Raw genomic sequence first — 13,904 nt, 5'->3', positions numbered from 1 at the left:
ATACTGAGGTCATGTGTCCATGTCCTGCCAGCACTATCCCCCATCACAGAAACCAATGGAGAAGTCTCTAAAATGGTTTGCACAGTTATATCATATATAAAAAAAATCTATTGATGTAATTGTTTAGCTGTCATTTCTACTCCATATTTCCTACATTAAAGTCCAAATGCTCTTTCAAAGACTTCATACTGTAAGGAATGCATTTCTGCTGCAGGAAAAACTAATAATTTATTAATTAATTTAAGTAACCATAAGGTAGCCTAGTCCAAGTTAGATGTCAACTGTATATATAGTCTAAAAATACTGGGACCAGCCGATAAAATATTTGCCATGTGTAATTTTATGTTGAATGTAGCCTCAACTGCCCCCAGCAGCCACTTGAGCTAGCTCAGAAGTCAAAATTTAGCCCTGTTATAACATAAGTGTATATTTACTGAAAATTTCCAAAATAAACTACTTTGCATCAGACAAACATATGTAGAGATTAGTTATTATGAAACATTTCTGTCCATTAACTACAAGGCATAGCTAACTGAGCTAAATGACTAATCAAGCTACGATAGCTGACAGCTTGTTAACATATGACTCAACAGTAACAGAGGTTTTATGAAATATGGCAGACATAACTATGTACAATGGCACTTGATTAAAGTATGTTTAATAATAATAAAAACTAAAAATGTTAAATCACATTTCACAAGTCACACATCAAATCACAGTGCATTATGCTAATAATTAGCTAGGTTAGCATCAGTTCCCACTGAAAAGCATGAATGTTGCTAACTTTGAAACACATTTCGCTTAGTCTAAATTTGGTAATTATGGTAACGTTTGTGATGCTACTATGACTTTGTGTTTAAGTGTTACAAATATTTTTGAGCTAAGATATTGGCACATTAGTAAAGTCATTTCAGTTTTATTGCTACAACCCAATCCCACTGGTTTGACGAGCTAGTAGTTATTAAGAATTTAGTGTGGACTTTACACTAGAACTTGTGAATTTCTAAGTAGCCAGTACAACCAAGGGCAAGTTTCTAAAACCCATGAAAATGCAGAGCAAATGAACAGTTATTATTATTATTATTATTATTATTATTATGTTATTTTTGCTGGTACACACACAAAGTTTTAACTTATGTTGACTTTACGAGGATGAATACTTCTGCAACTGACTTTTTAATTGTCTTTTTTAATTGTAGTATTTCTAAATGACTTTTTATAGAATACGTCTAATAAAGGTAACACATTTTATAATACAACACTAAAAATGTGTTCTCTTATATTAAATACAATCTATTAAAATTTGAATATATCCCATTTTAGTTGGTAGTATAAAGAAATTAAAAATAGTATGACTGATTGTAAGTAAAATTGGGGAAAGAGTTTATACTGTGAAAAAACGTCTTAACTCATGGTATTAATCCTTATTCCATTTTATACTGCCGTAGTTCAATTTGGACATTTTCTGACACTAACATGAAAAAAAATATACTTCAGATCACCATAATTCATGAATAAAAAATGATGAATGAGTAAACAATATGAAAAGTACACAAAATAAAACAATTTTACCCATTTTTCAGATAAAGATATATTGGTCGCCTTTATTGCACACAAAAAAGCCCCCGGCCCAAAATATTGCAATATCTCCAATCATGTTACACACAAGCTCCTCCCTGAAAGCTCCAAACTTAAGAGAATATTAGAAATGCTTCCCCGTATTTCTGAAAAAGGTAGATACAGATAAAGCAATATCATGATGTCAACAATACAGTTACAACTATGTTACCAAAAAACTTGACTGTTAATTGTCAGCGCACCCAGATAAAGCTCTGCCAGCTTTAAAACACAAGCATAGTAGAGCCCATGTCACCCAAAACACATAGATAAACAGGAATCCATTTTTATCTTTCATCACTCGTCCTCATGTCTCCAACGAAGGTTTGGTGAAACTCAGCGCCGCCACTTATCTGTGGGGGAAAATAAATGTATTACCTGTTTAATTCAAGGCATTTTCACCAAACTAAATTAACAAATACATATAAACACTTATTCATTGGGCTGTGACTTTCATGAGGAGGAAGAACTGGAAGGGAACTTTTTACCTCTGGTGACCTCAAAGCACTTCTCACAGTGCACCATGTGTTTGTAGATCCACAGGCTGTCCCCAGCTCTCATATGACCCAGAGTGCTTTTACACACCTGACACTGCCAAACACAAAGAAACACTCGTATGAGGAAAGAGATGCACACTGAGCAGTCAGCTGCACAGCTGTATTCCACGCAGGAAACATTGTGTCCTTTACTCCACTGCATTTATCCGACAGCTGTGGTTTCGTGTTACTTTGCAGATTCAAACCTCTGAACATCCATACATGTGTTTTCAGTGGCTGATTAGACTTTAAGTTTAGGTTCACTGAAAGTAAGGTTATTTCAAGAAGGGCGACAGAAATGAAAACTCCTTTGTATTTGGATTTTGGGTTTGTAGGGACAGGATGCATTTTTACTGATTAAACTACAGACAGTATAAGTATTTGCTGGACAATAACTTGACCAGCTACAGCAGTAAGATGCTACCTACACTTTAATGCATTAGTGGTAAGAAATCAATAATATACTTTTTTTTTTAATCATTCTTGTGTACTTTTACTTAAGTAATGCATCTGAATACTTCTTTTTCATCCTCAGCTTTTATGGAAGGAGAGACTAAGATAATCTTCTCACTTTAAAGCAGGAAGCATGGCAGTTGATCTTCATGTCATCCAGGACCATCTTGGCATCACCGGTGAAGGGCTTACGGCAGGAGGTGCACAGGTCTTTCTCAAGCACCGTCCTGTATGGGACAAAAGTTGATTACAGTATATTAAAAGAACATCGTCATATACTTTACATTCACTAGGAGTTGTATAGTACATTTTCCAAGATCAAGAGAGAATGATGTCACACTTTTCTTACCTCTCAGGAGCTGCATAAATACTCTTAATGGAGGAGGTGGTGTAGACTGGATCTGTCAGAATATCGTCTGACCTGCATTGAGAGTTACACAGTTATAAGTTTCTACAAGTGACAGGATCTTTCATATCATGTTTGTGCACCAATATCGAACTCAGCCCTATTTAATATCATTAGATACCTGCTGTTCCTGTATGATGATGTGGTGTAGACAGTGGGACTGGTGACACTGCTGTACTCATAACTATACAAAATAAAAAGGAACCACACATCACATCTGAGATTTAGAATATTTCTTCCTTATTTTACACTCAGAGATCATGAAAACAAAAAACATTTTGTCTTAGTTTGCTCTGCTTCATACCTGGAGTTTGGTCTGGAGTAAGAGTAGGGTTTACGGTCGCTGCTGTAGTCCTCACTGTGTGTTCAAACACACAATGGATTAGAGATAATAAAAAGACTGCAGCCACATTTTCATCTGGTTGGATAGGCAGACACACTCCCGCAAGAGGTGTGTGCTTGAGTGTGAGAGATGTGGATAACAGTTAAATGATTACCTGGGCGTGGTGCTGATGGTGTAGGAGGTGGTGCGAGTGGAGGGAACATCATCAGTGTATGAGCTGTAGCTGTGTGGCCAAGAAGCATAGGAATGAGTTGGACATGCTAGCAACCGAACATTTCTGCTGTATTTATGTATTTGTTTAGATGTTTATTATAGTTCAGATATCATATTCTATCTAATTACAATCACAAATAGTATTTTTGTTAGACATTTTCACTATAAAGCCTGTTAAAACTGACAATATGTCTGTCCGCCTCAGCTGTACTTTGCTTTTATTACTAATTAGCAAATGTTAGCATGCAAACACACTAGATTATGATTGTGAACATGGTAAACATTACACATGCTTAACATTAGCATATTAGCTGTGTCATCCGGAGCATTTTAGCATGCTGATGTTAGCATTTAGCTCAAAGCACCATTGTGCCAAAGTCAGATCTGCCAAATCTGCTCAATACCTTCAGCACATGAAAAACAATTAGTGAAGAACAAGTCAGGTCTAAACCTTTAAAAGTTAAAAAGTAGCCTTGGCCTGCAAATTTTAAAAATGCTCGTGATTAGATAGTATATTCGTGTACATTATACAATCTGTAGATCGCCAAAATGACTTATTTGTTTAATTTCACAACAAGACTATCGTGCTGTGCATACACACGTTCCAACACAAAGTATTTTCTCTGTAAATAGACAATGTTCTTCAGGAGGCGTCTTAACCCCATATTATCCTAACTGCCTCTTTTAAGGGTCTGTATTGCCCAGTAATCAGCATATTTACCTGCTGGTTCTTTTGGTGGAAGATGGTGATGCCAGAGTTGGGCTCTCTCCTCTAAATGGCACAAAAGACAAAGCCAGAAGAAACTGGGTTAACTATACTGTACATGCAAAGCACTTTTGCACAATCTCAGCCAGATTCCTTTCCAGCACTCACCCTTTGCTGCTGTCTACTGTGACTGTCTCTGTCTTTGTGATGCTGGAACTGCTGAGACAATGACAATGTCATGTTTGACTGACAGGAAAATGAACCAGTTGTATGTTTTGTTAAAAGTCATTCACTGAGACGTCTCACCTCACAGGAGAAGACAGATTAGACGTAATGGATTTCGGCAGGAGGGTGTCATACAGGTCATCCTCAGCCCTGCAAACACACAATATGTGGTGATTATGAGTGCAATCCTTATTTTGTAGAGTATATTTCTGTTTTTATGATTGATATTGGTTTATCTTACGTAGAGGAAGTCCTTGTCGTTATAGTCTTAATAACATCTCTGAAAAAATAAAACATGACAAAATATTGTCATGTGACTGTCTGGCATGCAACGTCACTGTCACTGTGTAAAAGTTGTCCTGCAGTAACTCACCCATCAGTGCTGCTTTTCACTGTCACAGTTGTTTTGCTGTCAAGAAGAAAACATACTTTATTATAGCATATACTTAGTGATTACCTTATGATTTGTTATCTAGGCTTGGTGAATGAAAATATCACCTGTCTGTGGGTGAGTAATCACCCTTGACAGACGAGGGGATGAGTGTGTCGAAAAGTTGGTCGGTTGCTCTGCACAGAAATACAGGTTAAATTGTAAGTGATGTATGGATTGAAGTGTATGAGTGAACTGAATTGACTAAAGGTGCTTTTTATTGCTATGAATTCACTGCTTTGAATTAAACTTTTATTTTCTAAGAAAATATATATTATTTTTGAAAAAATAAACAAAAAGCAGCAATATTTCTGTATAACTCTCTATTGTTGTCCAAGCATATCCTAGAGACATAATGTGGGGGGCACCAGGCAATGGAAGACCACACTACACACTCAAACACCAGACACACACCAACAGGCCATCTGGGCCTCCAATTAGCCTACATGTCTCTTGAGGTAGAGATGAAAATTCATTATGTCAGGGCTCAGTGACATTGTAGTATATAGAGGATATTGTAGTCATAGTTTGAAAGGATAAGGCCAACATTAGTCTAGATTTTGCTCTTCAGCAACAAATCCCATGACACCAACAATACGTTAGTTCACCTCTCAGTACGTATAACCTCCTAGCCCTGTCTACTCAGCTCCAAGGCCCTGCTGAAGATGTAAATATTCATATACATTTAATTTGTTTTAAAAAGGCCCAGTAATTACCTTAATCAGCTGGGCACTGTAGGTTTTAGCAAACATTACTCAAAAAGGGTAAATGGAGCATTTGTTGGGGACTATTTTCAGTGGTGGACTAATACGCATTTGCTGCTATACTGTGCATTTATGGCAGCAGGAGGTTTTATGTGGGATCAGAGACTTTGACTACAAAGACAATACTTGTTAGTAGGATCAATTCATTGTGGGCTTTTGTATGTTAATGGGATTTATTGCCAATAAAATGTACTTTCATCAACTTGAATATAAAGCCTGCCCTGCTTTACACCCACAATGATACTCACTTAGTGTCAGTGCTGCTTTGCACCGTCACAGTCTCAGTAGGGGAGAGAGCTGTTTTACTGTGAAGAAGAAAACATACTTTATTACAGTGTATAATTACTGATTGCCTGCCGTCATGATCAATACAAATCATTTTCTTGGCTCAATGAATGAAAATATCACCTGTCTCTGGTTGACGAATCATCTCTGACAGACGAGGGGATGAGTGTGTCGTACAGTTTGTCCTCCGCACTGCTCAGAAATACAGGTTGAATTAAAATTAAATTCTACTGATTAAATAAAGAGTTTTCAATAATCCAACAATATCAATATATCCAATATAAGACAAAATCTTACCCTTTATTGGTGGGAGCAGTCTCAGTCACTTTGGTTGGTTTGGTGGGAGAATATTGCGAGTATTGCGCCCTGTGTGGAAATCACAAATACATTAATGTGATAGGAAAAACAGGTAAAAATATTTTGTTTTGTGTAGCAGCATGTTACATTTTTTCCCTCCCCCCAAATCATCTGATGACCCTCCACAGATTTATCTGACTAAACTACTGTGTAATGAGCAGTTAAAACTAACTTAACAGCAATAAAATGCTGCTTATGCTTTCATCAGAGGTGTAGCAGTAACACAGAATGGAAATACTCTTACTTTTAAACCTCTACTTCACTAAACATAAAAAACTGTACTTTAAGCATGAAAAGTATGCATCTGATGCATCAGAATCAACAGTCTGACAATGTGATATGATGATACAACACAGGGGCCATTTTCCTGCAGCACATGCACTTACTTTTGATACTTAAAGTACATTTTTGAATGTAGGGCTTTGTTTGTTAATGCCGTATTTTTACACGGTTGTACTGGTATGTAAGGGAAGAACTGGTGCTTAAAGAGTTCTGAGTGGCAGTATTTTTTTACCCTTTGCTTGAGGACTTGACCCGTTCATTGAACGTCTTGGCGGGAGAAGAACTCACAGGGGATCTGCGAGAAAACCCAGTTGTTATTAAAGTGACACAGACTTAATGTATGATAAGATGATAACATATTGATGCTGTGATATTCTCTACTTTATGGTTTGGGTGGTGGTGATAGGGGTACCAGTGGTCCCATTCTTGGTGACCAGACTTGGTGTGGTGCTAAAGGAGGATTGATACAGATCAAATTAATAAACGCTGAGGCGTAGTATTTCCCTTTATTGGTTTGTTGCAAATATTTGATATGTTTTAGGTTCAGTAGTCTTGGATGTGGTGACATGATAAAGAGAAAATTTACATACGTCTTGGGAGAAACTGGTTTCGGGCTGGAGTACGTGCTGCAAAGAAGAGGCAGATTATTGAGAAAATCCTACAAATGTCACTGAGATATTGTTCCTTTACTTGTGCCGTTATGGGTATGCACCTTTTGGTGTAGGAGGATGTCGTCTTGCTGGGAGGGAGGGTGCTGCCAATAGAAGATAAGATAAGATATACCTTTATTAGTCCCACAGTGGAGAAATTTCAAGCATTACTCAGCCATAGTGTCTTGACTTGGTTGAAGGGTAAACCAAGATTAAAGAGCTAAATCCTCACAGTTCTGTACTGTGTGTCTGCAGAGGACAAAACTATTTTACTGCAGAAAAACTGTACCAACCTGCTCTTTGGTTCATCAAGACCTCCACTGAATCTGCAATGACACATATCACAGTCAAATGACAGATCTGTATTTTTATTTTTAAGCAATATCAGTTCATACATTTGAGAGAGAACAGAAGGTTAATAAAAATTTTACCTTTTTGTGAGAGCCGACACTGATGTTGACGGGCGTTGTGCTGGTTTGGTGGTACTCACTTGTTCAGCCTCTGGACTATGAGCAATAGACAAAATATTACAATAAGTAAATGGATTAATGACTATTATTTGCATTACACCCGGTAAACAATAGTTTTTGTCCTTAATTTGAGGAAAAATTAAAAGTTTTTTTAATATACTTTATTGTGTCAATACAGTATAAGACATTCCTACAATACACATCTTGTTATTTAAATAACTTGACACAATATTTTGTTTTTTGTTATCTTTCATCCGTGTGGCACAATCAAACATAACTTTTCATAACTTAAAATACATATACACAAATACCCCATGAGTGAGCAAAAAAATAAAAAATAAAAAAATAAAAAATAAAAAAAAATTGAAAGGTTTGCCTTACCTCTGAAGATTTTCACTGGATTTGTGGTGGCTTAGAACAAATTTGCCAAAGTTTGGGTCACAGCTGGAGGAGGGAAAAAGAATGCAAAACTAATTAACTACTACAATACTACGAGAGATGACTCAACGCTGCGTCTTGCAAAAGGAATGCAGAGGGAGGCTTTTTTTTATACTGAATGAATGAATTACAAGTCACAGTTGTGCCATTTCTTTGGTGTGTCGCCTATTACGTTTCCGTGACTTACTCGATGTCTTCTTCCTCATCATCCGTTTTTCTGATCCAGCTGTTGTCTTTCAGGAGATTGGTCTTGGTGCTCTTGGCTGCAAACACAACACAGGAAAACCTGAGTGCCTCCAGCTCACACATTCAGCAGCAGTTACAAAAATTTTAACCAGGCAGAGACTTAACTTTGTACAACACAGCCTTTGAAATATGATATAATATAATTAACATCTGTGTTCATTTAATAATTATATTCTGTATATTTTTTGTGTAAATTTTGATCCTTTGCATTTCTTTATGCGCACAAGCCTTTTTAGCACAGCCTCAGGAGTATGTGGTTAATTTGTTATTGCCTTTTATGATTTTACAGTGTTAACTTGTTTTTCGTATTATTACATTTCTCTTTGTGCATTATTGTGCATTTATTTGTCACATGCTCAAACAATACTGTATGTGCAGTGAAATGCAAGGCTGGAATACTCTTATGGCTGTGCTGGAATATTGGTGTGCAATAAGCAATAATGATTAGAACAAGGCGAAAGAAGAACTAGAGATGAAAAGAAATCTAGAAATATATGCAGTCTAACACAAGTTTTGCTAAATTGAATGAACATTGTGAGACAAATTTAAACTTTGAATATTGAATCTGTTTTCTAAAATATCATCACTACAAGAAACTTTATTCTTACTATTTTTTTAATTGATAAATATGATACTTACAGGCTGAATACCTGCTCATTTTGTAACTTCACCTGCAAGTGTGAAAGAAGAAATAAAAAACAGCATACATTACATAATAATGACGTTACAGTTGATTAGCCACTAGATGGCACTTTAGGCTGAGACCTTTCATACATTACTACAGTGTGCTGAAGTTTGACCTGAGATCAGTACACACACACACACACACACACACACACACACACACACACACACACACACACACACACAAAATCCACTCCAAAAGCTGAGTAATCAATGCTTTTCACATACAGCACATTTGTATCCTACGTCCTCCTCATATGTACATCTCATCAGGTTGGTTTTGTCACTGTGTGTGAAGAATATCAACTCTGCTCAACCCCAGACTCACTGATTAAGCCCTGAACTGGTTTGTCTTGATCTGTACTGACAAGACACACCTACCCCCCATAACACACCTTCTCCAAGCACGCCATTGTCAGCAAAACAGAGGGGCGTACCGGCAACATGCCATGAGCTATTGATGATAAAGATTGTGCCCTTTCAACTACATGCGCGCTCCAACACAAATGTTTCCATATCAGAAACCTTAAGGCAAATGTTTAGAGCTGTGAGGGAAGCTATGATCGGAAATGCAACATTTGTCCAGTTATCAGTCACACAGTGAGTGCTATTAGTCCAGAAACATTGTGTTTTGTGATGGGTTTCTCTGCGTTATTTTGGCCTGTTTGTAGTAGATTGAGGTAAAGCACTGAAACAAAACTTGTTTGGAGCTTTCTGAACTGTTGAGATTGTTGATGATTGTCAAAAATCAACTTGTTTAAGTTAGATTAAGCAGAATCTCTTGTTTCTGTGTCTTGGTTTTGAGCCTTGTAAGACTGCAAGAGTTCAAAATGTGCTCTTTAGGATTATATATTAATAATCAAAATGTATTGCCCAAGAGGGCACTGCCTCTGATATCAGTTCTTATTTGTATTTCTAGGACACTTGAGATATTTCATTATTATAATAAGCTGTGGCAGATCTAGTTTGGCAGCATGGACCTAAAACTCTTCGAGGTAGACAGTGCTGTTCCAACAGGTTAGCTCTTAAAAATGCAAATCACTCATGTTTGCTTGGAACCATCCATTTTATAGATATAAGGTTCATTCAATCCAACTGTGTGTGTGTGTGTGTGTGTGTGTGTGAAAGAGTACATTCTGTAATAATCACACTGTTACACCCTAATCATAATCCTTAACCATATGTTTTTGCTTCTCTTTTTCCTGAACCATTGTACCTTAGTGTAAAGCATCTTGTCTCAGCGTACTCAGTATCACACATAAAACCATTCCATTTCTGTCCAAGCACATTTGTCAGAAAAATTGAAGCCTGAAATAGCATAACACGAAAATATCAATGTAAACTGCAACCTGACAAAGGACTGGGAAAGAGACAGGGTACGTACCTTCACAGAAAGCTCCACGACTTGTTGTACAGATAAGGTAAACTCTCTGTCAAGCTCAGGTCTTAACACCTGTCTATTACTCTGTGCTTTCAAATCACACCCTTGTCATTCCCTCTGCTTTTAACCTTAAAGGAGGAGATTCCAAGGCCACCCAAAGGCGTGGTGTCAGACAACAATCAAAGAACAGTCCTACTCTCTCTCTCACTAGATTTTTCTCTGTCTGTCATCACCAGTTGTACCTTATTCATAATTGTTCTGCTGTTTGAAGGCTGAAAAAAATGGAATTGGGTGGAGGTGCTGCAGGACCTGCAATTCAACTTAGGTGTCAAGGCAGCACAGCTGCGAAGTGGGTGTGGGGTTTTATACTTCTTTATCCTACAGTAGCACTGAACCTAATGTAATATGATTTAATGGAGATATCAATTTTTAAAGAGTTTATGCATAATCACTGTGACACAATGCAAGCAGAGCTGTAATATATCTCTATAGATCTTTGGTCGAGATATGTGATTGATTTGCCGCTTTAATTTAACATGTGAAACATGTCCCTGCAAAGTATTATCCTGCATTATAAATATGTATTAATATCCTGTTGACTTTTTAATACAATACCTGTCTGACAGTGGAGTGAACAAATAACACCTGTACGCTAATGAAAGTAGTGATTTTCAGTGTCAGGTTCTAGAATTAATCGTCACTCACTGACGTCCAGCAAATGTCATAATATCTGAAATAAGGACTTATGGGTCTCACTACAGCGTTAAGTACTGAAACCCTGAATGAAACATCTACTAAATAGCAATTAATATCATGTATTATCAAGACAAAGTCATTTGTTTTGGATTACCTGTTATATGTAATGGCTACAACAGTTTAAGGAAATATGGGGTTCTTCGGTAAATCATCAGAAGTGCACATAAAACTTGAGTGACATTCACTCTTGAACTAAATGTCACTAAATGCTGTTCATTGTCACCGTCTGTGACAGCAAGCTTCATTATAGTGGGAGTGCCGTGTTTTGGATGGCAAAAGGTATGAAAGATACATAGCAAGCTGGGGTGTGACAACATGATACTGAGAGGTGAACCCCTCCTAGTCACGACTGACAGCATGTAAGGAATGCAGACATCTTTTCAATCATCGAAGTATTAGTGTCACCAGGCCAAGGCTATTATTTAATAGAAAGATACATCTGTATCCACAAGCATGGCTGAATATCACATTTAAAAGGAGCATAGAAATGAACTTTAAGCAACAAAATAATAACATTCAAGCTCAAGTTTAGCACTGCCATTAAGACACAGCTGGGAAGTCTTAAAGTGAAGTAATCAACAATAATCTCCAGCCCTGTTTATGGAAGCATAAATTCAAGTGGAAATGACTAACACTGGGTGGCGATAGAGCTGTATGGAAATGACAATACCGATTGCACAACTCTATTAAAATAAATAAATAAATATAAAAAGTTGCTCAGGGCAATACATGTCCTGATCATTTTACATGCAGTTAGTCAAAACAGCAGAAATGTGTGTGACCTGTTCTATTTTGATGACTGAAAGAGATAGTAGTGAGTATGAAAGTCACACCAGCTTTAGAAACTATGTGTGTTTCATTCACACGCAGAAACACAAAGTGACACAATGATTCTGCCCTCAGTTATGGACATCAACACGCCAACCTGCGCCAGCCTGTCTGGACTGCAAGTCAGAGGTGTCGTGTCAGGACGACCGATGACTCACTTTTATGTCATTCCAAGTCGACTTAGACTTTTACCCCAGTTCCTGGACGTGTGTACACCAACTGGATTTCATCTCGGCCAGTTCAGCTCACGTTTGTGACATTCTTGCCTGACCTATGGTGTCATCCTGGCCCAGATATCTCACCCCTCGTCCCTCCATTTGTCCTAAGAGGACAGAGCTGAGACAACCAGGGGTAAAATGGCCTCTGGATGTGGCTGCATCTTCAGGTGACACAGTCCAATGGCAAATGTTTTTTTATAACCTTCAACCGAAAGTCCACTAAGAGAAGAAGGTCCATCGATGTCAGCAGTTTGTGATCCCGCACCTCTGACACTTCGGCACGCTTGCTGCTTTTCATTTCCAATATTGCATACTGAAATCCCAACAGGGCGGTCCCTCAGTTTTATGTTGATAAATTCTTCTTCGGTCACATGTCATCAGTGATACATGATGGCACTCTGGTACTGCGCATGATAATCTCTGAATGTTTCCTGGGTTGCTATGAGAAGAGACTGTAGACCGACCCCTCTCTTGTCATTGGGCCATTGCAGTGCCTCACAGCCAATAAAGCACCACTAAGGCCTGTGTAAATCTCTTTCTCTATTTCCCCCTCTCCCTCAACAAATGTGCACGCACATCCTCAACTACATAAACCTGTACCACCTTTTTAAAAATATGACATTAAATGGAAGTTGTATATTAGGGAGAGATTCAGCAGGATGGAACAGTTTGGATGTTGACAAATGCACTCAGTCAGACATACATGCATGAGTGACATTTCATGCACATGTCTGTGAAGTACACGCTGCCTGCATCTGCTTTCTGCGTCCACTTTTGCATTGCAGTGTATTTTGGCCTTTACTGCCATTTTGACTGATGTTAGCAAACACACAGTGACTCCCAGTTTCCCCCTGCAGTGTTCCTGCTCCTCCTGCACCCTAGACCCTGTCAGAAACTGAAAATGTATGACTGTCATCATAACCTGCATGTTGCATCACTGAGGCACATCAGTGTGCCCATGCAATTTGACTTTTAGGCCTAAATAAACATGCAGTGCATCTATTATCTCACCATGCAATGAGGAGGTAGATGGAGCAGCAAGGGCATGCTCAGTCATGACCACTGTACCTTTATCATATAACCAGAGGATGGCTGCAATTCTTGTGCAAACTAATAAGTAGTTTTAACAGGCACGTTAGAGATCAAATGGCAATATTTCAGTTACACAGTGGTCTCTGGAGAGGGAAGCACAGTGCTCACACTGACCATCATCCCAGCTGCTATCCATGAAGCAATACTAACTGGACTGTGGATGATAGCAGATAAGAAACTAAGAAATCAGAGGCCCGATATAACAGTGTTTTTAAAGGTCAAGCCGATGTTTCACGCTGACATCAATGGACAGAATCGTTTATAAAAGTATGTAAATATGCCAATTTTAGATCAAACTGGGAGGGGCTCTTGATGGACCTCTATAAATTAAATGTTAAGATTCAAATTGTGGACAGTGTTTTAAACAGCCGTCTACCGTACTCCATCCTTCTCTTCCACGATTGTATTTAAAAATGAATTGTGTATCAGTATAAGTGTACACGGAGAGGAAATTGTTCAAATAAATCAATGATAGCATCGCCCGGTTTTAGTCGTATGAAAATATCCCGGCATGCTAGCGACGC

The 13,904-nt window shown here is 37.9% G+C and overlaps 1 protein-coding gene across 1 annotated transcript; it reads right to left on the bottom strand.

Moving 5' to 3' along the window:
- Window positions 1-1,581: 1,581 nt before the first annotated feature.
- scel (sciellin) lies at window positions 1,582-10,568 on the bottom strand. Its single transcript, XM_070976535.1, has 25 exons — window positions 10,490-10,568; window positions 9,061-9,092; window positions 8,363-8,438; window positions 8,119-8,181; window positions 7,699-7,773; window positions 7,561-7,593; window positions 7,330-7,371; window positions 7,208-7,243; window positions 6,999-7,067; window positions 6,850-6,912; window positions 6,276-6,344; window positions 6,102-6,170; window positions 5,942-5,998; window positions 4,998-5,066; window positions 4,741-4,779; window positions 4,581-4,649; window positions 4,443-4,490; window positions 4,290-4,340; window positions 3,510-3,578; window positions 3,317-3,370; window positions 3,134-3,196; window positions 2,956-3,027; window positions 2,725-2,833; window positions 2,106-2,208; window positions 1,582-1,970 (listed from the first exon to the last, which is right to left on the bottom strand). The coding sequence occupies exons 2-25, from the start codon at window positions 9,077-9,079 to the stop codon at window positions 1,954-1,956; spliced, it is 1,434 nt and encodes a 477-aa protein (XP_070832636.1). The 5' UTR covers window positions 9,080-9,092; window positions 10,490-10,568; the 3' UTR covers window positions 1,582-1,953.
- Between the last annotated feature and the right edge of the window lie 3,336 nt (window positions 10,569-13,904).

Source organism: Chaetodon trifascialis, chromosome 12, assembly GCF_039877785.1.
Source record: "Chaetodon trifascialis isolate fChaTrf1 chromosome 12, fChaTrf1.hap1, whole genome shotgun sequence".
NCBI classification, from domain to species: Eukaryota; Metazoa; Chordata; class Actinopteri; order Chaetodontiformes; family Chaetodontidae; genus Chaetodon; species Chaetodon trifascialis.
This window is presented reverse-complemented; position numbering and strand designations above follow the sequence as displayed.